The 18,962-nt window shown below is 44.1% G+C and overlaps 8 protein-coding genes across 8 annotated transcripts; 5 read left to right on the forward strand and 3 right to left on the reverse strand.

Moving 5' to 3' along the window:
* Positions 1–475: 475 nt before the first annotated feature.
* Positions 476–1,898, forward strand: L203_102542 (uncharacterized protein; the record flags this gene model as incomplete). The annotated part of the gene is made up of 8 exons (XM_066211967.1): positions 476–541; positions 603–613; positions 727–786; positions 840–1,035; positions 1,085–1,219; positions 1,269–1,368; positions 1,416–1,673; positions 1,723–1,898. The coding sequence occupies 8 exons, from the start codon at positions 476–478 to the stop codon at positions 1,896–1,898; spliced, it is 1,002 nt and encodes a 333-aa protein (XP_066068064.1).
* Positions 1,899–2,004: 106 nt separating this feature from the next.
* On the reverse strand, positions 2,005–3,011 carry L203_102543 (uncharacterized protein; the record flags this gene model as incomplete). The annotated part of the gene is made up of 3 exons (XM_066211968.1): positions 2,005–2,222; positions 2,273–2,654; positions 2,706–3,011. 3 exons carry the CDS (start codon positions 3,009–3,011, stop codon positions 2,005–2,007), a joined length of 906 nt encoding a protein of 301 aa, XP_066068065.1.
* Positions 3,012–3,171: 160 nt separating this feature from the next.
* Positions 3,172–5,746, forward strand: L203_102544 (aspartate-tRNA ligase; the record flags this gene model as incomplete). Its single annotated transcript, XM_066211969.1, has 11 exons — positions 3,172–3,340; positions 3,401–3,494; positions 3,548–3,728; positions 3,776–3,868; positions 3,913–4,476; positions 4,520–4,558; positions 4,609–4,761; positions 4,813–4,968; positions 5,016–5,076; positions 5,133–5,507; positions 5,571–5,746. 11 exons carry the CDS (start codon positions 3,172–3,174, stop codon positions 5,744–5,746), a joined length of 2,061 nt encoding a protein of 686 aa, XP_066068066.1.
* A 182-nt stretch (positions 5,747–5,928) lies between these two features.
* L203_102545 (NAD+ synthetase) lies at positions 5,929–8,890 on the forward strand (the record flags this gene model as incomplete). Its single annotated transcript, XM_066211970.1, has 15 exons — positions 5,929–5,951; positions 6,069–6,099; positions 6,155–6,272; positions 6,324–6,408; positions 6,462–6,567; positions 6,620–6,709; positions 6,782–6,870; positions 6,920–7,037; positions 7,091–7,428; positions 7,478–7,807; positions 7,862–7,997; positions 8,059–8,192; positions 8,248–8,352; positions 8,402–8,656; positions 8,710–8,890. 15 exons carry the CDS (start codon positions 5,929–5,931, stop codon positions 8,888–8,890), a joined length of 2,139 nt encoding a protein of 712 aa, XP_066068067.1.
* Positions 8,891–9,141: 251 nt separating this feature from the next.
* Positions 9,142–11,624, reverse strand: L203_102546 (uncharacterized protein; the record flags this gene model as incomplete). The annotated part of the gene is made up of 4 exons (XM_066211971.1): positions 9,142–9,258; positions 9,320–10,887; positions 10,944–11,289; positions 11,343–11,624. 4 exons carry the CDS (start codon positions 11,622–11,624, stop codon positions 9,142–9,144), a joined length of 2,313 nt encoding a protein of 770 aa, XP_066068068.1.
* A 171-nt stretch (positions 11,625–11,795) lies between these two features.
* L203_102547 (uncharacterized protein) lies at positions 11,796–12,923 on the forward strand (the record flags this gene model as incomplete). Its single annotated transcript, XM_066211972.1, has 5 exons — positions 11,796–11,841; positions 11,904–11,958; positions 12,008–12,309; positions 12,365–12,580; positions 12,631–12,923. The coding sequence occupies 5 exons, from the start codon at positions 11,796–11,798 to the stop codon at positions 12,921–12,923; spliced, it is 912 nt and encodes a 303-aa protein (XP_066068069.1).
* A 98-nt stretch (positions 12,924–13,021) lies between these two features.
* Positions 13,022–15,194, reverse strand: L203_102548 (uncharacterized protein; the record flags this gene model as incomplete). The annotated part of the gene is made up of 4 exons (XM_066211973.1): positions 13,022–13,535; positions 13,583–13,954; positions 14,000–14,083; positions 14,134–15,194. The coding sequence occupies 4 exons, from the start codon at positions 15,192–15,194 to the stop codon at positions 13,022–13,024; spliced, it is 2,031 nt and encodes a 676-aa protein (XP_066068070.1).
* Positions 15,195–17,707: 2,513 nt separating this feature from the next.
* Positions 17,708–18,879, forward strand: L203_102549 (uncharacterized protein; the record flags this gene model as incomplete). The annotated part of the gene is made up of 3 exons (XM_066211974.1): positions 17,708–17,803; positions 17,860–18,164; positions 18,210–18,879. The coding sequence occupies 3 exons, from the start codon at positions 17,708–17,710 to the stop codon at positions 18,877–18,879; spliced, it is 1,071 nt and encodes a 356-aa protein (XP_066068071.1).
* Positions 18,880–18,962: the final 83 nt, after the last annotated feature.

Here is an 18,962-nt window from a genome sequence, read left to right on the forward strand (position 1 = left end):
AGCTCCATAAACATTCATGTTTATAGTTTACCTTTCCATGTACTAAGTGCTGTAACGGAGTCAAATCCTTGACACCCGCTGTCAGAAGCAGATAGGTTTGCGGAGTAACTGGCACGCCTAACTAGGCGCCACGTAGCATAGCTCCATAAACATTCATGTTTATAGTTTACTTTCTTCTATGCAATATCTATAAACGGAGTCAAATCCTTGACACCCGCAGATGATCACGTGACTGCCAGAAAAGATAACTTATAGGTGATTTAAGGGTTTATCTGATTCTGCCCTGTGGTTGGTCAACGATGTCGCTACATAAACCGATGAGGTCATAAACGTCGCAAACCTATATATATACCCATCCATTATTTTTTTGTATCCCACTGTTTGTATTCTTTTGCTAAAAGAGTAGAATAAAAAGGCTTTTACCATATCGTCTATTTTTACCAGGCTATCGTAATCCACTGTAAACAAGTGCAAAATGGTTCTTCCTACACACTTTACTCTGAGCAATGGTCTCAAGATTCCCTCCATCGGTCTCGGTACCGTGAGTAGTCGTTCTCTACATCGTCGTTTGGGGACTGAGGCTAAATGGCTTTCATATGCAGTGGCAATCCAAGTAAGTACTACGTCATTTGTTGTGTCCGCTTGGCTCTCTGGTGGTGGAAGATTGGAGTTGGTTGGAGCTGAGGTATCATGACGTTATGTTGGAAGACATGCTGACTTGTCAAGGCCTGGAGAGGTTGCTAAAGCTGTGGAGTCTGCTCTCAAGAGTGGCTACAGGCACATTGAGTGAGTGCTTTTGCAAAACTGTTTTCTCTGGGCTGTGGCTCACCACGAAACAGTTGTGCCTGGGCTTATGGCAACGAGAAAGAGGTTGGGGAAGGTATCAAGGCATCTGGTATTCCTCGTGAAGAGATCTGGATTACCTCTAAGCTTTTCGAGTTGCACCACCACCCCGAGCATGTTGAGTTGGCCCTCAAGGATACCTTGAAGAACTTGGGTGTCGAATACCTTGACATGTACTTGATGCACTGGAATGTGAGTGACCTGTCTTGGAATAGTTCCGTACTGATATTACTGTCTATAGATCAACCTCCAGGTTAATGCTCCCGAGGGAAAGGTTCCTCAGTGGTCTCACGCTGTAAAAGCCGATAACGGCAAGTACAAGCTAGATCTCGAGCTGGCCGAGAATGTAATTCCCACTTGGAGAGAGATGGAAAAAGTGCGTGAATAGGCAAAGGCTTTGCGAGCGGCACTCATATCTAGGAAAGCTTGTCGAGAAGGGCCTCGTGAAGTGTATTGGTGTGTCAAATTTCAACATCAACAGAATTGAGAAGCTTCTCAAAGAGGCCAAAATCAAGCCTGTTGCCAGTGGGTTTTGGTCTTTTTTGTTTGTGAAAATGCTGACTTGTCACCAGACCAGATTGAACTTTCCATTCAATGCCCCCAGCCTGAGCTCATTGCTTACCTCAAATCCAAGGACATCCTTCCTCAGGGTTACTCTCCTCTCGGTGGTACTGGTAACACCAATCTTCGTGACAATCAGGATATTCAGCAACTTGCCGATAAGTACCAAGTCCAGACGGCCAACATTTTATTAACCTGGCTGGTTAAACGGGGTGTGAACCCCGTGCCCAAGTCTGTTACCCCTGAACGAATTGCCAACAACATTAAACGTAAGGCGTTTGGTTTTTGCATACAACTGTGTCATTTACACTTTCTTAGTTGTTGATCTGTCCAAGGAGGACTTTGACAAACTTGAGAAGCTTGCCAAATCACACCCTCCAGCTAGGGTTTGCGACCAGTCCAATGACTTTGAGCCTGTATACGACATTTTCCAGGAGAAGAACCCGGAGATGAACGACAAGGCTCAATTTGCCAAGCTTGGCCTCAAGCTCTAAGTCTGTAATACTCAGCAATTAGGGACAGGTTTATGTAGCAGTAGATGAATAGTAAAAATAAGAATGCAAATATTTAGATACTAAACATGCATTGTTTGTATAGAGGCTACCAATAACGACTTGTTTTCAGGCCGTACAAACTTCTGACTATATAGTCCATGAAACCCATTGCATCGCCAACATTCTCTTCAGTGCCTTCAATCAATCCCACCACAGACTTGTATCGCTCCAGATTGGTTTGCAGTGATTCCAAAGCTGCAGGAAAATGGGGGTTCTGGCCCGTTTGGGACTGAATCTTGGAATATGGCTGGAGAAGATGAGACTCTGCAAATACAATTGTGAGCTTTATCAAGGACTATTGGCTTAAGACACACCAGCAGCAAGGTATACCAAGGCCAAACCAAGTCTTTCGCCGTACCACTCTGGTCCAAACCCGACTGGCTCGTTCCAGTATCCTCGCTTGAGATCTCGCCCTTTATCGTGGTTCGTTGATAAATATTTGTCTGTAGCCAAATACACTGTTTCATCTGCGATTCGCCAAGCATAGGCCAACGGGCCGAACGGATTCAAGCGCAGCAAAGGTAGATTTTGAAGGCCTGGAAGGTTGAGGAGCTGAGAGAGATTCGGGAGGTTGGGTGCACCTGGTGGTGCGTACATTGCAGGCGGAGAAGGCAGCGAAGAGAGGAGAGTACGGATGGAACTGAGTGGTAGAGGGAGGTTGTGTGTGTTTTGAGGGGTAGTCAGGTTGGCATATGCCTTGAGTTTGTCAGCAATCCAACGGTAAATTGAGAAAACAGAGGTATATACCTCTACTAGGTGTTCTCCAACTTGTGAACTGAACGATAGCCTCCTACTCAGTATCTCGGCATAACCTTTTCTATCTTTTCCTTCACCTTCACCTGCCATCATACTTTTTCCAACCTTTTCCCAAGCATTGACTAGATCTTGAACAGGTCCCACTTGACCAGATCCAAAGACTGTATCTACCACTCCTTCTGGATCAGAGACTTCTGGACGAAGTGAGCGTACGGCGGAAACTAGAGTAGTGCGAGTGAAGGAAGAAGAAGGGACCCGCATAAGAGCTTCTGCGAGTACTTGTATTCGAAAAGTCATTTTTGTTGGTTCTGTAAGAGGAAAGATAAGATAAGATAATAGATGGAGAAAAGGACGATCGACCCATTCGGAAAAGACCAAAGGTGGAGGCACAAAAAAGTCTAGCTATTCACTCTTCAATTTTAATTTTTTAAAAACAACCTTATAAAAGCATAATATAATGATCAAGGCTCGAGGATTATCATTGACTCTGTATACATGTTCAAGGACAGCGTACAGAGCAGTTGGTAGCACTATACGTATAGTGAAGAGGTTCAACTCAGCCACAACCTTGGCTCCTAGAGCCATCCAGCCATTTCAAGATAATGGCTTTCTGAGTGCTCACCATGGTAGGTGTTGGTAAATTGAGGGAACATCCCTATACAGAGCTAAACTCACGGTTTGTATAGGACCACGGGCAACAATTACTCATGACATTTCAGAACTTTGCCCAGCGCTGGTGGACCAAAAGGTAGTGATTGCAGGATGGCTCACTTCTCAGAGGTAAATCATCCATTCTTTAGCAAAGACCTGTCTACTTATTGACTTTCCTGGAGACGTGCATCAGATAATCTTCATTTCTTCACTTTCCGTTCCAGCTCGTCGTCTTCTGGCGTACAAGTGATATCTCGTTCAAAGGAAATCTCCTCCATCATGATGGTTTATCCCCTCGAAAGTGTTGTCCTGATAGAAGCTATTGTCAAAGAAAGGAAACAAAAGTCAAAAACCATAGCATCTGTAAATGCAATGTCCGATCAAGCGTAATTTGCCTGACCCAAGTATAGGGCGTTGATGAGATTGAGCTTGAAATTGAGAATGCGACTTTACTCAACCCTGCTGATAGTCAATTACCATTCTACCCAAATAGGCCTGAAATTGTATGTTTTGGGAATAATCAAGGAGTCTAGCTCAGCCAGTATAGGCAAATGAAGACCTTCGAGCTCAGCATCGATATCTTGACCTTCGTCGTCGAGAATTAGCCGACAACTTGAAGCTCAGAAGCAAAGTAACACATCTTGTGAGAAACTACCTATACAACCAAGGATTTACCGAGGTCGAGACTCCTATCCTGCTTAACTCCTCGCCCGAGGGTGCTCGCGAGTTTCTCATCCCAACACGGTCGCCCACACCTGAAGGTCATCCCACTTTCTATGCCCTTCCGCAATCTCCTCAACAGCCCAAGCAGCTCCTTATTTCGTCAGGCGCTGTGCCTAAGTATTTTCAGATAGCACGTTGCTTCCGTGATGAGGACGGCAGAAAAGATAGACAGCCCGAGTTCACCCAGATCGATCTCGAGATGGGCTTTGTCAGTGGAGCGCCTCCAAACGTTGAAGGAGATCAAAACATGAGGTCTACCTGGGCTATTGGAGGGCAAGAGGTGAGAGAGGTGGTAGAGGGGATGATAAAAAAGATTTGGAAAGAAGTGAAGGGCGTAGATCTAGAGGGCTGGTTCAGAGTCATGCCATATGAGGTTGCTATGGATGTGGTAAGTGCTACCTTCATCAAGAAAGACGCTCAAAACAACTTAGTATGGATCTGATAAACCTGACACCAGATTTGATATGTATGTAAGTGATCGTTCTTGTGCACAATCTGGTCAGTGTTGATAAATCTCTAGACACTACCTATCGGTTATTATCCAACTCTATCAGACATTTCTCTGGACAAAATCTTGTTGGATCAAAGTCCATACACCGTTGAATGGATGATAACTCCCGCCAAACAAGCTGCAGAGCTCGATATTCCAGCTATTGCAAGCGTAAATAACGCTGTATGTCCATCATTTCTTGCCTTCAATTCACTCCTTACTGATGATGCACAGATTGACTATGTCAAAATTTCAGAGTCTAATATTCATACATGGGCCAATGATTCTGTATTAACCATCCCCTTGGAACTAGAAATGGACAAATCTATACCTGGTGGTGTTCAGCCCGGCGATATAGTTTGGCTTTCCAGGAGAAAGAAGATTGCTGAAGTGAGTCTACAAAATTCGTAAAACTGCAGCGACTAAAGACATTGTAGGGAGGATGGACAAATTTGGGAAGATTACGTGTGCAAATAATGGAACAGCTTGTTACAAAGGGTCAAATCTGTCTTATTGTCATCTAACGCCTGAGCATGGCTAATCATCTTCTATAGGCCTCATGACTCTTCCCACACGCCCACATTTCCTCTGGATCACTCAGTTTCCCTTGTTTACACTTGCTGATGAAGACAAACTACATCTCTCTCGAGGTCGTTACTCCTCCACACACCATCCCTTCACTGCACCGATGTTCCAAGACCTCGCCGACCTTAAAGCTGGCAAAGCTGAAGGTGTCCGCGGTCAACATTACGATCTTGTCTTGGATGGGCAGGAGATTGGAGGAGGAAGCGTCAGAATACATGACTTCAGATTGCAAGAATGGGTGATGAAGGAGATCTTACAGCTGAATGAGCAAGAAATTGAAAGATTCGGCCATCTCTTACGAGCTTTGAGATGTGGTGCGCCTCCGCATGGCGGGATTGCATTGGGTAAGTGACCCACCATGTGCTCTGCATGCGTTGCGCTTCAAAGTAGCTGACAACTCTACCCAGGATTGGACAGAATCGTTGCGATCTTGTGTGGTGCCAAGTCGATCAGAGATGTTATTGCATTTCCCAAGAGTACTACGGGTCAAGACCCGGTTTTCAAGTCACCCTCTATCTCATGCAATGAGGTGCTTAAGGAGCATAGACTTATGGGATTGCAAAACGTAGAGAATAAGTCATAATTCAAGTTTTCTATAGAGCATATGCATGTTGGTCCTGCCACTCACTATACAATCGATGTCGGACATCACCGCTTTTCTTGGTGGAGGTGCAATGTCATCATAGGATCCAGTTACATTTTAGATATATTTTAGATTTATTTTAAGAATTTTCTATTTCTCATTCCTACAAAGTGTTTAAAAGTATGCACTTGGTCACTGTAGCAACGTGGGTTTGCCTATCCTATATTTTATCGAAAGAATTTCTGTGGCTGATGGATCGTCTGTAGTTGGTAAGTCTGGCTGTTGGACTTGTAGAATGAGGCTCATGGCGTCTTGGAAACAGTCAGCTCGACCAATGGGCCCTCGACTTTGATGTAGACATACTGCTTTCCTCTAATTTACTGAGACTATGCTGACGAGATTATGCAGGGCAATTGCGAGCGTATCCTCCGTTCAATCAGTATTGCCAAATCCCGCGGAGCAACCCTTCGTGTTGGCCCAGAGCTAGAGATTCCTGGCTATGGTTGTCTTGATCACTTTTTGGAAGGTGATACTGTTATAATGGCCTACTACGGCAAGGTGCTGAATGGGCTTATAGGCGATACGATGCTACACTCTTGGGAGGTGCTTGCTACTATTTTGCAAAGTGAAGAAGCCAAGGGTATTGTCTGTGACATTGGAATGTCTGTCAAACACATCACATATTTATAATTATGCGGCGTTGATTGAATTGAAGGCCCCTCGAGCATAAAGATAACAATTATAATTGTCGAGTCATCATTTACAACGGCAAGATTCTGATGATTCGACCAAAAATGTGGATGGCCAATGATGGCAACTATGTGAGATAGCTCGCTACGTGATGGAGAAGAAATTGACGAGAAATGATTGTAGAGAGAGTTGAGACACTTCACGCCCTGGCACAAGCACAGACAAGTCGAGACACACCCTTTGCCGCACATGATTAGAAAGGTCACTGGTCAGGTAGGTTGACCATGATTGTTCTCCAAGGTTCAATAAATTGGGTCGGTGGATCAGCTGTTGAAGACAACTTAGACCCACGTACCTTTTGGAGATGCTGTCGTGGCCACTGAAGACACCGTTATCGGTGTAGAGCTTTGTGAGGAACTTTTCACTCCTGCTTCGTAAGTTATCCACGTCATTACAACCCTCGCACTGATTCCTACTATCTAGTCCCCACATTCTCATGGGACTTGACGGTGTAGAAATCTTCACCAACTCTTCCGGTAGTCATCACGAGCTTCGTAAACTGAATCGACGAGTTGAGCTGATTAAGGAGGCTACTATGAAGGTGAGTTTGTCATTGGCGTACTGTAGCACCTCAGCCGACGCGTAAATTATAAGCTTGGTGGAATCTACCTCTACGCCAATCAACAAGGTTGCGATGGTGACCGTCTCTATTACGATGGAGCCTGTTTGATTGCTATGAATGGCCGTGTCTTGGCCCAAGGATCCCAGTTTTCCCTCTCTGATGTTGAAGTTGTTACAGCTACTGTCGATTTAGAGGCTGTAAGAGCCCACCGAACGACAAGCAGCAGAAGAATGCAGAGTGCTCAGGCCGAAGCGTATGAGCGAGTTGAAGTGGATACTAGACTCGATGGCGGACAAGGTATTAGAGTAGGTCATGAGGAGACTAAAGGTACTATGGAAGTGACTTATCATACCCCTGAAGAAGAGATTGCGTGAGTGTGGGCTTTGGCCGATATGATTCGCAAACTTGACTTTGTATAGCCTTGGTCCAGCATGTTGGCTTTGGGATTATCTTCGCCGCTCTCGAACTCAAGGTTACTTTCTTCCACTATCTGGTGGTATCGATTCTTGCGCTACTGCTATTATTGTTCATTCTATGTGTCGTCTTGTGGTTCAGCATGCTGCGAAAGGCGATGACATTGTGATTTCTGATGCCAGAAGGATTGTTGGCGAGCTTGAAGACAGCACCTACATTCCTACTGATCCGAAGGAGTTTGCTAGTAGGATTTTCCATACATGTTATATGGGAACCGAAAACTCTAGCACAGAGACAAGGCAGAGAGCCAAAGACCTTGCAGAAGCTATTGGAGCGTGAGTACCGCACTGTATGTTCAATACTTCACCATAATGAACTCTTGGTATCAGCTATCACGTCGACCTCAATATGGACACAGCTGTAAGTGCTGTTAAGGGAATTTTCAACCTCTTCACTGGCAAGTCACCCCAATTCAAAGTACATGGTGGCTCTTCTGCCGAAAATATCGCTTTACAAAACATACAAGTATGCTTTTTCATCGCCTGTGAACAACTAATAAAGATAATTGGAACTAACAGCTTATTAGGCTCGTTTGAGGATGGTTGTCGGCTACATGTTCGCTCAGCTGCTCCCCTGGGCGAGAGGTAGAGTTGGTGGGCTGTTGGTCTTGGGAAGCGCGAATGTTGATGAGAGCTTGAGAGGTTATTTGACTAAATATGAGTGTGTCCTAAGTGGATCCAAATCTTCTTCTTGAACCTTGCTCATAAAGCAATAGTTGCTCCAGTGCCGACGTCAATCCAATTGGTGGTATCAGTAAGACGGACTTAAAAAAATTCATTGCTTGGTCACAAGTTAACTTCAATCTTCCAATTCTCTACGAGTTTGTTGATCTTGTTTTTTTGATGATCTGATGTTGATAGATTGCGCAGCTTCCTACATGCTATTCCTACTGCAGAGCTTATACCCGTTGGCCCTGATAAAGTTGTTCAGTCTGATGAAGCTGAAATGGGAATGACTTATGAAGAACTCTCTGTGTTTGGTCGGCTACGAAAAGTTGAAAAATGCGGACCTTTCAGCATGTTCGGCAAACTCATTCAAGAATGGGGATCGTATTTGTCTGCTACGGAAATTGCGGAAAAGGTCAAACATTTCTTCTTCATGTATGCCATCAATAGGCACAAAATGTACGCACTTGATATAATTGTGGGGGTATACACATTGCTCAGCATCTTAACAGGACCACAATTACACCTTCGGTGCATATGGAGTCGTATAGTCCTGATGACAATCGTTTCGATCTGCGACCATTCCTTTATCCCTCCAGATTCGCATGGCAATTTAGGAAAATTGATGAGGTGGTTGCAAAATTACCAAACAAAACTGTTCAGAAAAAAAATGACGCAAATGAAGTTGATTGAAGTGTCGCAAGTAGGCGATAGATTTAATCTTAAGTTTATTATTGTAGGGGCAATGCCAAAAGCCAAGCGAAATTTGATAAATACATTAATATCAGTAATACAGTACAATCATGTTCGTAACCAATAATGCTTCATTCTTGAATGGATGACAAGGGACGGGTAAGAGTGAAGAAAGTAGGAATAGCAAGTTAAAGTAGGCATTGATGCCCCCGAATCTGTATGCAGAATGTACTAAAAAGAAAAAGTGTAGTTCAAGTTGGCTTGAGTCCTGAAGTAGAGAAGCTTGGGGTGGTGAAATTGCTTGCGTAGGAGCCAGCCAAGTTGGTAAGATTCGAGAAAAGCCCACCAGACGTCGCTTGCACCTTAACCTACATCAACGATTAGCATTGTTCAGTATTAGTTCACTACTTGCAAGGTAGAGATGCTTACCATAATTGTTGGCTGTTCTGGATCACCAATCTGCTCTTCCTTCACCTTTCTCCTGAGAGTTTCCATCATCTCCTTGACAGTATCTCTATCCAAATCATCTCTTGCTTTCATTAAGTTTTCCACAAACGCCAACTGTGGCCCATGTTCTTTGGCAAAGTTCCAATAGTCCATGAAGACCATTTGAGGAGAAGCATCAAGCATGTTAACAACCATGTCAAGGACAGCAAAGTTTTGCTCCAAATCTTGCGGCTGCTTAAACTCGGAGAAAAAGTTAAATGCAGAGGATATGTCTGATTTGATCGTTTGGATAGCGAGCGGGATACGTAGAGAGTTTGAGGCGGCTCGACGCAGAGCGTTGAGATAACATATTATAAAAGCATCTAGCAAGTCTTCAATGAGAATTTCGAATATGGATGGGTTCAAGTATGACTGATAGTCGCCCATATAATCCTTCATAGTCTCAATAACTTGGTTCATAAGCTGATCAGTGTACCATGCAGAAGTTATGAAGGATTTGGTAACACCTCTGAGATCATGAAAGACGAACTCGACAAGGGCGGAAGTACATCGTTTGGCGACGTCGAGGTATCCGTCAATGGCCCCATTCAGACGGGCGGATATGGTTTGTTTATACTTGTCCGAGACAAGTGGCTCCAATTTGGCCAAGAGAGTTTCAACATAATCGGCAGATTTGAGCTGATCATTGGCGAGCGCAATGACGTACTCAACCAAACCTGGCAAAACCTCCTCCGCTTTCTTTTCCATATGGCCCTTCATTTCCTCCTCAAGAAGTTTCAACCATTCGTCTTGTACACTCCTCATCACCCTAGCCGATTCTGTAACAACTCTTGCTAATACTGCGCCCTGATTGGAATCAAGAGCAAGGTCACATTGTTGGTTGACAAGTTGGAAAAAGTCGACCACGCCTTCCATGCCAAATTGGCCATCATCACCCTGCTCGGGCTCACGTGTGCGCCATGTAAATGTGCCAGTCTCTTCCTTCATTAGGTTCACTGTCCACTCTTCTAATTTGGTGACAATGATTTTAACATAGTCTTCAATGAGGTCTTGTGATTTGCCGTCCAAGAGAGGAGGCTGCAGCCAAGCGGCGGGTATTTCTAGTTCTTTCATACTGACTCGGTATTCCTTGATCCATGCATGAAGTTCGAGTAACACCTTGGCCTCTGGCGCAGAGTTAACTACTTTTCTTAATGAGTCGTTCAAGCATTGATGGTATGTCTTGACAAAAAATTTGCCAATGTCATAATCTGCTGGGAAGAGCCGTTCTACATCATCCTTGATTCTGATGATATCCTGATACACCCATGATAATCCCTCAAGAAAAGCAAGAAAGTCGTGTTGGTTGTCAAGAAAGTGGTTTTCAAAAGACTGGGCAACGGTGGCTTTCAGACAATCAAGGAATTTGTGACGGTAATTCTTGATCACTCTAGCATTGGCTTGCATGGATTTAAATTTGGAAGCAGTATCTGTTGTAGCAACTTTGCGGACAAGACGCATAGCAACAGCCTGTACGTGGTTAGAACTTCCAAAACCGACTTCATACTCACCTTTTCATCCTGTTTGCCTTCAAACTCAATGATTTTCAACAATCTGACTATTGTACCTCCATGACCCTTTCTGACGCATTCAACCACTCTACTGCCAATCTCCCATAACCACGCCTCAAAATCCTTGCCCACTTTATCTAGCTTCTCAAACCACTGTGACAAAGTTTCTCTCTCCTGAGGATCAGATTTTTTGGCTTGGTGCATAGTTTCATTCCGAAAAGACTCGAGCTGTTGTAATTGAAAGTGTATAGGCAAAAGGTTTGGACAGGGGCCACAAGGTCCGAGAGGATGATTCTTATCAGAATCGAGCAATGAAGAAATGTGATAAACCTTTTCAGACATTGAACGCAAGTTTTGAACCATAGCTGATGTTTGGGAAAAATTCCTATGAACCATTGACACCTACTAACTAGTCAGCTTGAACAAACAAGATATCAATCCAGAATGGCTCTCACCCTCGTGATCTTTTCAAACGCTTTACCACTGTCCTCTTTGTCCATTAGTTTTTCAATAGCCGACATCTCTTCTCTTATTGTAGCTACTGCTGCCTTGCTGGTTTGTAGCTTCAAAAGCGCATCCCTCGTAGCATCTAACTGAGTCTTTACACCCTCCGAGAGCTTGGTATCAAGGGTGGACTTCTCCTTTAGCAACTTCTTGCGATATGCAGCAACTTTTAGCAGATCATCTGGCTGGCGCAGCACCTCCGCTATAAGGGCCGAGGGAGATGCTGCAGACATGGTAATCTTAGAGTCCTTGTAGGTTGAAGAAAGCAAAAAGAATTATCTGATATTGCAACTCTTCGTCTTTCGATGGAAGGCGGCGATGTCCGCCTGCCCTCCACTTTCTGTTGATACGTTGGTCTTCTATTTCATCTTTTGTTTTTATCAATTTTATCTTATTAAAATATAATGTCAGTCCCTAAGTTGTTGGTAGTTGGTGGGAATGGCTTTCTGGGTGAGTGATTTGGTGGCTCAGTCTGAAGTCAGTATGTCGAATCGCTCACGATACCATAACAGGCTCGACTATCTGTAGAATGGCAGCGTTGAAGGGATGGCATGTAACTAGCATGAGGTTTGCTTATTTCCCTATGCCCCTATGATTCTTGCTTAGCAGTCTACAGCTCGTCTGGCAAGCCGTTTACATCTCCTGCTGGCCATACCCCAGCCTGGGTTTCTAAAGTGAATTGGGTCGCTGCAGACGCATTCGAACCTTTTAGCTATACATCTCTCATTTCGTCCTCGACCGCTGTTGTACATACTCTGGGTATATTGCTTGAAGATACTGGCTATAAGAAGGCTGTTCGCGAAGGAAACCCTTTTTCGTTGATCAAGAGCTTCAGTAACGCCCTATACGGTGGAAGTAATCCTTTGAAGACTGGCATGGAGCGAAAGAGAGGATATGAGGGTATGAACCGTGATTCTGGTAAGCCAGCAATCGAATGGCTTAAGTTACGCGCTGTTTTGCTGACCATAAACAGCTTTGACTGTCTTGAATACTCTTATCTCGACACCATCGCCCACTGCTCCTACAGATGGCAGAACAAATGAGAAGACATTTGTTTACATCTCTGCTGCTGATGCGTTTAGGCCTCTTGTTCCAAGGAGATACATTGAGAGTAAACGGGAAGCAGAATTAGAGATTGCTAGACGTTGTTCCGAGACACAAAGTGTTAGACCACTCTTCATCAGACCGGGTGCATATACCTTGACGCTTTGGGAGAAACGCAGCTAATAAGTGCTGCAGGTTTAATGTATCATCCTCACCTGAGACCTCTGAGTACTCTTCCTGCTTTTCTGATTAACCTCTCCGCCAAAGCCTCTGCAGCAAGTGGCATACCCAATATTTTTCCCAAAGGAACGGCTCTTCATGGGGCAGCAGAAGCTCTCAAGACATATCCTTTACATGTAGACCATGTAGCTGATGCCGTGTTGAGATGCATTGAGGGAGACCAGAGAGGCGTGGTTGGAGTTGAGGAAATGAGACGGTGGTCCGGTTTTGTAAGAGGCAAAGAGCACGACGTCGAGTTGCAAGGATAATGACGAATCTTGGTGAGTTTAGTACATGTGCTTCACAAAAGTTTGAACTGATCATGTTTTGGGTTCAAGCCTTCATTTATGCATAGTATGTTATACAATCAGGCAAGCTCGTTCAGATGGTCGAATCTCTTTAGTTCACTACTATTCAAGTTGAATTTGGTAACACTACCATTATCCTTTTGAAAACAGGCTATTCCGCCTATTTTGCTCAGTCTGTTCACATTCCTCTTAACACTTTCTACCGCTCTACAGCACCTTACGGCCGCTTTTCTTCCCTTTTTGAACTTTCGCCAAATTTCACCACCACGTCTCAGAACTATCTTGTATATTTTGCTTTCTAACGTCTTTTTTTGCTTCTTGTACTCAATCCACAGTTTTTCTTGAAGTAAACTCCACTGCTCGTCCGTCATGCGCACCATGCCATCAAGGAAAGAACGTTCCAAGTCAGCTCTTTCAGTCTCAAGCATATAGATTCTCATCGACCACAGGGTCGAGTTGGGACGGAAATGTTTGTAATAAGGTGGCGTTTCAAGTAAATGAGGGATTCCAGACAAGAATGGGTGAGAAAGAACTGTACGAAAAGACGACAATGTGATATGACCTGTACCGATGCTGACAAAGTTTATTGAGAATGTTTCAACATAACCCAGATGGCTTACCTAGCATGACGATCCCCGCTCCCACCGTGAGCCACATAGTTATCACTGACATGAACACAAACCAGTCTCGTCTTGCCAGCCAGCCTCAGCAGATCCCACATTTTCTCTCTTCCTTCGTCAGTATTGAGATCAAACTCACATACATGCAGATGCGAAAGGTCAAGACATAATCCCAAGCGGGATGAAGGAAAGTAGGAAAGTATGTTAACAAGACAGCTCAATGTAGTGAGAGAATGGGGAGATGGATGAACCGTATTTTCAAGAGCTAGGGTGATGTCGGGCACTGAGGAAATTATATCTTGGAGGTCAGAGATGAGTTGGATGAACTGATAGTGGCGCCGAGAAGGATCAAGACTGCCTCCTGACCCTAGGCTAGAAGAGATCAATATATAATTAAAGGCTGTGCTGAGCACCTACTGGATGATGAGCTTGGAAAGGCCCAAGGAGCGAACTTGATTCATCTCTGCAATGACACTCCTCTTTGATCTTTCACGAATTCCACTGATGTAGTTGTCAGTCAAGACTACAAAAAGTAATCATGTATCGCTCACGCATCTCCACTCAAAAGGTTGACAGTATGAACTCCATGTACCATACTCTCCTTCTGCCACCCATTTCCAAGCTTGCCAACTATTTGTCGAAAATCCTCTACGCTGTCTTGGGTGAAATTATCTAGCTTTACCTGCTTCCTCGGGTGGTTCACAAACATACTGATTCCTTGAACTGCCGGACAGAGATGGGATGTCAGCAACGACAGGAGTCGGTTGAGGGATGGGATTAGACCGCCTGAAGTCGACAGATGGGTGATCCATGTGATCGCAGCCAAACTTTCCACGCAGCCGTCCGCCAAAGACTCTACAGCCGTAACAGCAATGGAACCTCTAACGTTTGAAAACTGGGGCTGACGAGGTACTTGATACGTTTCTGGATGATAACGTACAGGCGTAGGGGTATCTCCAGCAGACCAATCCCGAGGGAGATGGAAGATCTGAGGTACAGAAGAAGTGCGATTATGATAGGCATCATTCTTTTGCTGGGGCAGCATGAGGAACGGGTTGGCATCGTGCTCATCAGGGCATTCTTCGTCAAAACTATCACACATATTCACCAATTGTGGCTCTTCGTTGCGGAGGCTGGAAGACGGTGTTTGAAGTATCCTTGAAGAAGGCGAAGAACCCAGGGAGAGTAAAGAAGGAGTCGAGTAAGAGGTAAGAGGTAATGTGGCGTATGACTGAGTTTTGGGAGTAGATAGTTGGGTAGGAGTAGCAGATGGCAGGCTTGTGGGTGATGGAGGTAGGCCCATGCCGTTATTACAGGCTTTTTGATCACCCTGTTGACTCAACGCACGCTGATAGTCATCCCAGAGATCCATCCAATCGAGCCCAGAGCGAATGGTTTCCACTACCCTCTCAGCGTCAGATAGCTCAGCAGCTGGAACCGAATCGCAATCATGCTGAATCGCCTCCCATAAATCAGTCCAATCAAAACCAACATCCTCCTCTATCCCTCTAACTTCTTGGTTATCCCATGCCAAAATAAGCAGCCCAGTTGCGCTTGTCAATCTTGGTGGCTCCATGCCGTCTTTTCCCATTATTTGGTGATAACCAACCATCCCTAGTGAAGAAGGATAAACAGAGAAGCAAAAGCGTCCAGACACCAGCTCCGATGATTCTTTCTTGCGCTTCCACTAGGTCAGCACCTATTTTTAGTAAAAATGGTAATGATTGATCAATCCAAACATCAGTCAATATTATTTTTTTTGCAACAAGCCCATTTTCATCGCACATGAGCGCCCTTTTCTCCATCAACTTTCCTCTTTTGGCGGTCTTTTGTGTGGATAGTTAGTAGACTTGGTTAGTAAAAGAGTCTTGAAAGTTCGTTTTGCATTAGTAAATAGTTATTATAAATGTAAAAGAAACATTTTTTTCAGAATTGATAGAATTGGGCGTCACAGTAATGATTCTTGGAAAGGCGGCGATCGCCGCCGTTGGACGACTGAGAAATATGATACCTGGGCTGGTGACTTACAACTTGTTGCACGTGACTTGGTTTATTTGAATGAAGAAAGAAAAAGAAAAAGAATTTTCTTGGTAATAAACATACAAGGAATTCACTAATCGTTGTCATTTTCATAAATGCAACGATTGGTTTGCTCACCTTTCCAAAGTTGACGTTTTAACTATTACTGACGTTGAAGAACATTGACCATGGTCCGGCACGAATCAGTGGCTGGGAGTCTCCAAGACGATATCCATCCAAGACCCATCGATCATCTGGTCCAGGACGAGGAGTACAAGGGAGAGCAATAGACATGAAGCCAGTCCGAAGATGAAGGAGATCTGGTGACTCAACATGAGCGGCGGAATCTCAAGAGAGAACTTGTCCAGTGACATATCTCCATGATCACTCTGGCTGGTGAGTGAGGGTCAGTTGAACCGGCTTTTGCCGTCTGTTCTTTTGCTTGAGCGGAAAGCATCGCCATGGCAGTGGCAGAGACAAAAAAACCCTTGGCGGTTTCAAGAGCTTGCAAGCGTGACTGTGCGAGAGCGTCTTTGTTTCATGTCCTCGCTTTTGGTACATTGGTAGCGAATGGTCATTCGCGTCTGGCAAACGATTCGGGTACGGTAGCAACATCTCCTTTTATATTGGCTGCCTCTGCTACCAGCATCAAAGCAATTCTCTCAATTATCAACACTATCTTGACCTCCGCTTTTAGCTCTTCCAACTAGGCTCTTCCCACTGGCACCCGAGCCTTGTATGGCATCCCTCTCAAAGGGCAGATTCTCAAAGTCTTTCTCCGTATGAACCGATGGACTATGCCTTATTTTTGCGTGGCCGTCTACATTCGTTTTCCTTTTCTTGCCTTTACGAGTTTTTCAGAGAGTACCTTGACGGTCTTTTATCGATTCCTAGACCTTGTAGGATATGAGGAACTTGTTGCCATGGAGTAACTGGTGGACACGCAAGTAGGTTTATTCGTGGTCATTTGTACAAGGTTAACAACTCTATAGCTTATTCCGCTACTGTTGCACTTCTCACATACCTTTTCATTCTTTTGACCAACGAATGATCAGCTGCTGGATTGGTTGCTGCTTATCTATGAATTTCTACGGTTTTATTTTGGCAATTGGCAAAGTATAAAGAGTAATATACCTCTCGTACTGTCGGCCTTTCTTCTTTGGAAGTTGTTCAAAAGGACAAAATAAATCTGTTCGAAAGAGATTCCTATAATGAAGGCATTGGACTATATCATCAATAATTCAAAAGAGATTAAGGGGAGCAGAGGAGATGATTTCAATGGATATCATGGCTATGTGACTAGGTGTAGATCTACCGGGATGCACGACTTACTATAGGGTAAGATGAGCCACAAATACAATAGCTATATTGGTTAGGCTTCATGAACTTTGTGCTGGCTATGTATATTTTGCTTCCTGCTTTCGGTTTTTCGGCACGTTTCCTTACGGGTATAGTTAATCTAAAAGCGTATAGAGAACCTCAAGACTACTCTAGTAGAAAAGGAAAAAGTGAGATAGCAATACTTGAAATCATTATATCGAATAGTTTGGTAAAGTAACACATAAATCCAGCCAGATTGAAAAAAGAAAACGATTATTCTTTGTCCAAGTATCAATTCTGTATTGTGCAATGATAAATACTTTGTAAAAATGTCAATAATGAATTAAATGAAGGCTTGAGTGCCTCACTGTAATTAAGAATTTGTTCTTAAGGTTCCGGTAGAAACGCTTAAGGTCGAAATACAGCAAAACTAGCACTGGTGGTGCATCGAAATGAAGTATCTAAAGAAAGATAGATTACAATATTCCTCTTTACATATCCTCTGCTACTGCTCAGGAAACGCTTGTGTTCCGAGTTGAATAATATAATGAACAGAGCCAGACCTGTAACAAGCGACACAACACAGCGGAGGTCGCCGCAGCGCCTCCATAAGCGTGATAAGGGCGAAGCACTTACATTAAATATGAGAGAATTAAGTCGGCGATCACCGCTCGTTTGAGGTTTCTTTTAAAATACCATTGCCATACAAGCTGTTCTAAAGTTGTAGTTGAAAAAAAAAAGTATAACACTCTTGACAAATCCCAAGCATTATTCAACATGGCATCAATGAAGCCGTCAGCATCATCCAGCCGAGATGTTTCTCCCGTTCCAGCAAAGTCACAACCGATAGATCCCTACCGGGTCATCTCATCTCATATCAAGGTCTGTTTGTCATTTGCCTGCTTTTTCTGTTATACTCACCACTCTGTGCCAAACAGAAGCCAATTTTGCCTCTTCTTCCTCAAACTGAGCCTTTACTCACCAACCTCTTGTCGCTGGACCCAGCCACATATTCTGCCCGTCTATCAGGCAAGACTCTTTTGACAATTCCCGATACAACTTCAGCCAAATCTTCGATCCTGGTACAAGGTCGTAAAAGGAATAGGGGAAATTTATTGGAGAGGAGCAAGGCCAGAGAAAAGCACGAACATGCAGCTAAAGAAAGAGAAGCTATAGGTTTGGTTGGCATGCGAAAAGTAAAAAAACGTCTTGGGAGTGTGACGGGTAGAGGTCAAAAGATCTCGTAAGTAGTGTGGATCAAAAGTGCTTTTTGACTGACGTTGATCAGCTATAATGATATTTTACCTTTGCATTACCTTCATATAATATATTTGACCAAACTTCTTGCTCTTCCGCCCCTTCCATCTCCTATTCCAAAGACGTTACCTCAAATGAACCCTGAGCCACTTCAATCAAAGATTTCCAAGTCAGATTTCACAGGTATTCACCTCTCTGTGGTTGCTGCCAAGAATGCCGCTCTCAAGGATATATCTGGAATAGTTATCGAAGAGACTGCTGAGACATTCAGGCTCGTGGGAACCGATGACAGGGTGAGAGTCATACCCAAGGAAGGGAGTTTATTTCGCCTGTCATTCCCTGCGTATATTCCATCTGTTCTGCCAACAGTTCCGGAATGCGAAACACCATCACCATATCCTCGAGACTTGACTCATCATTTACAAATCTGTCCGAGAATGGAGCTCGATCTCTTAGGTTCTTCTTTTGCCTATCGTTCTGTTGATCGTGCTGGTAGGAAATTCCGTCCTGCTCAAGGCGGAGGTGGCGGGTCGGGTTGGGGTGCAGAATGGGTCGGCCATGTTGTAGATATAGGGAAGACGTTATCAAAATTAGAATCACATTTGGATAGTTCAATATATCAAACACAAGATGGAAAAGAGAGAAGAAGAAAGAGAAGCAAATCTAGGAGAAAAGACCCCCCTGCCCGAGGGAATGCTTGACTTGTTGTAACACTATAGAAACCGTTGTATTACACTATGGCATATGCATGCAGGGACTTGTGGAGATAGAAAGCGTGTCAAAG

This window comes from Cryptococcus depauperatus, chromosome 3 (assembly GCF_001720195.1).
Source record: "Cryptococcus depauperatus CBS 7841 chromosome 3, complete sequence".
NCBI lineage: Eukaryota > Fungi > Basidiomycota > Tremellomycetes > Tremellales > Cryptococcaceae > Cryptococcus > Cryptococcus depauperatus.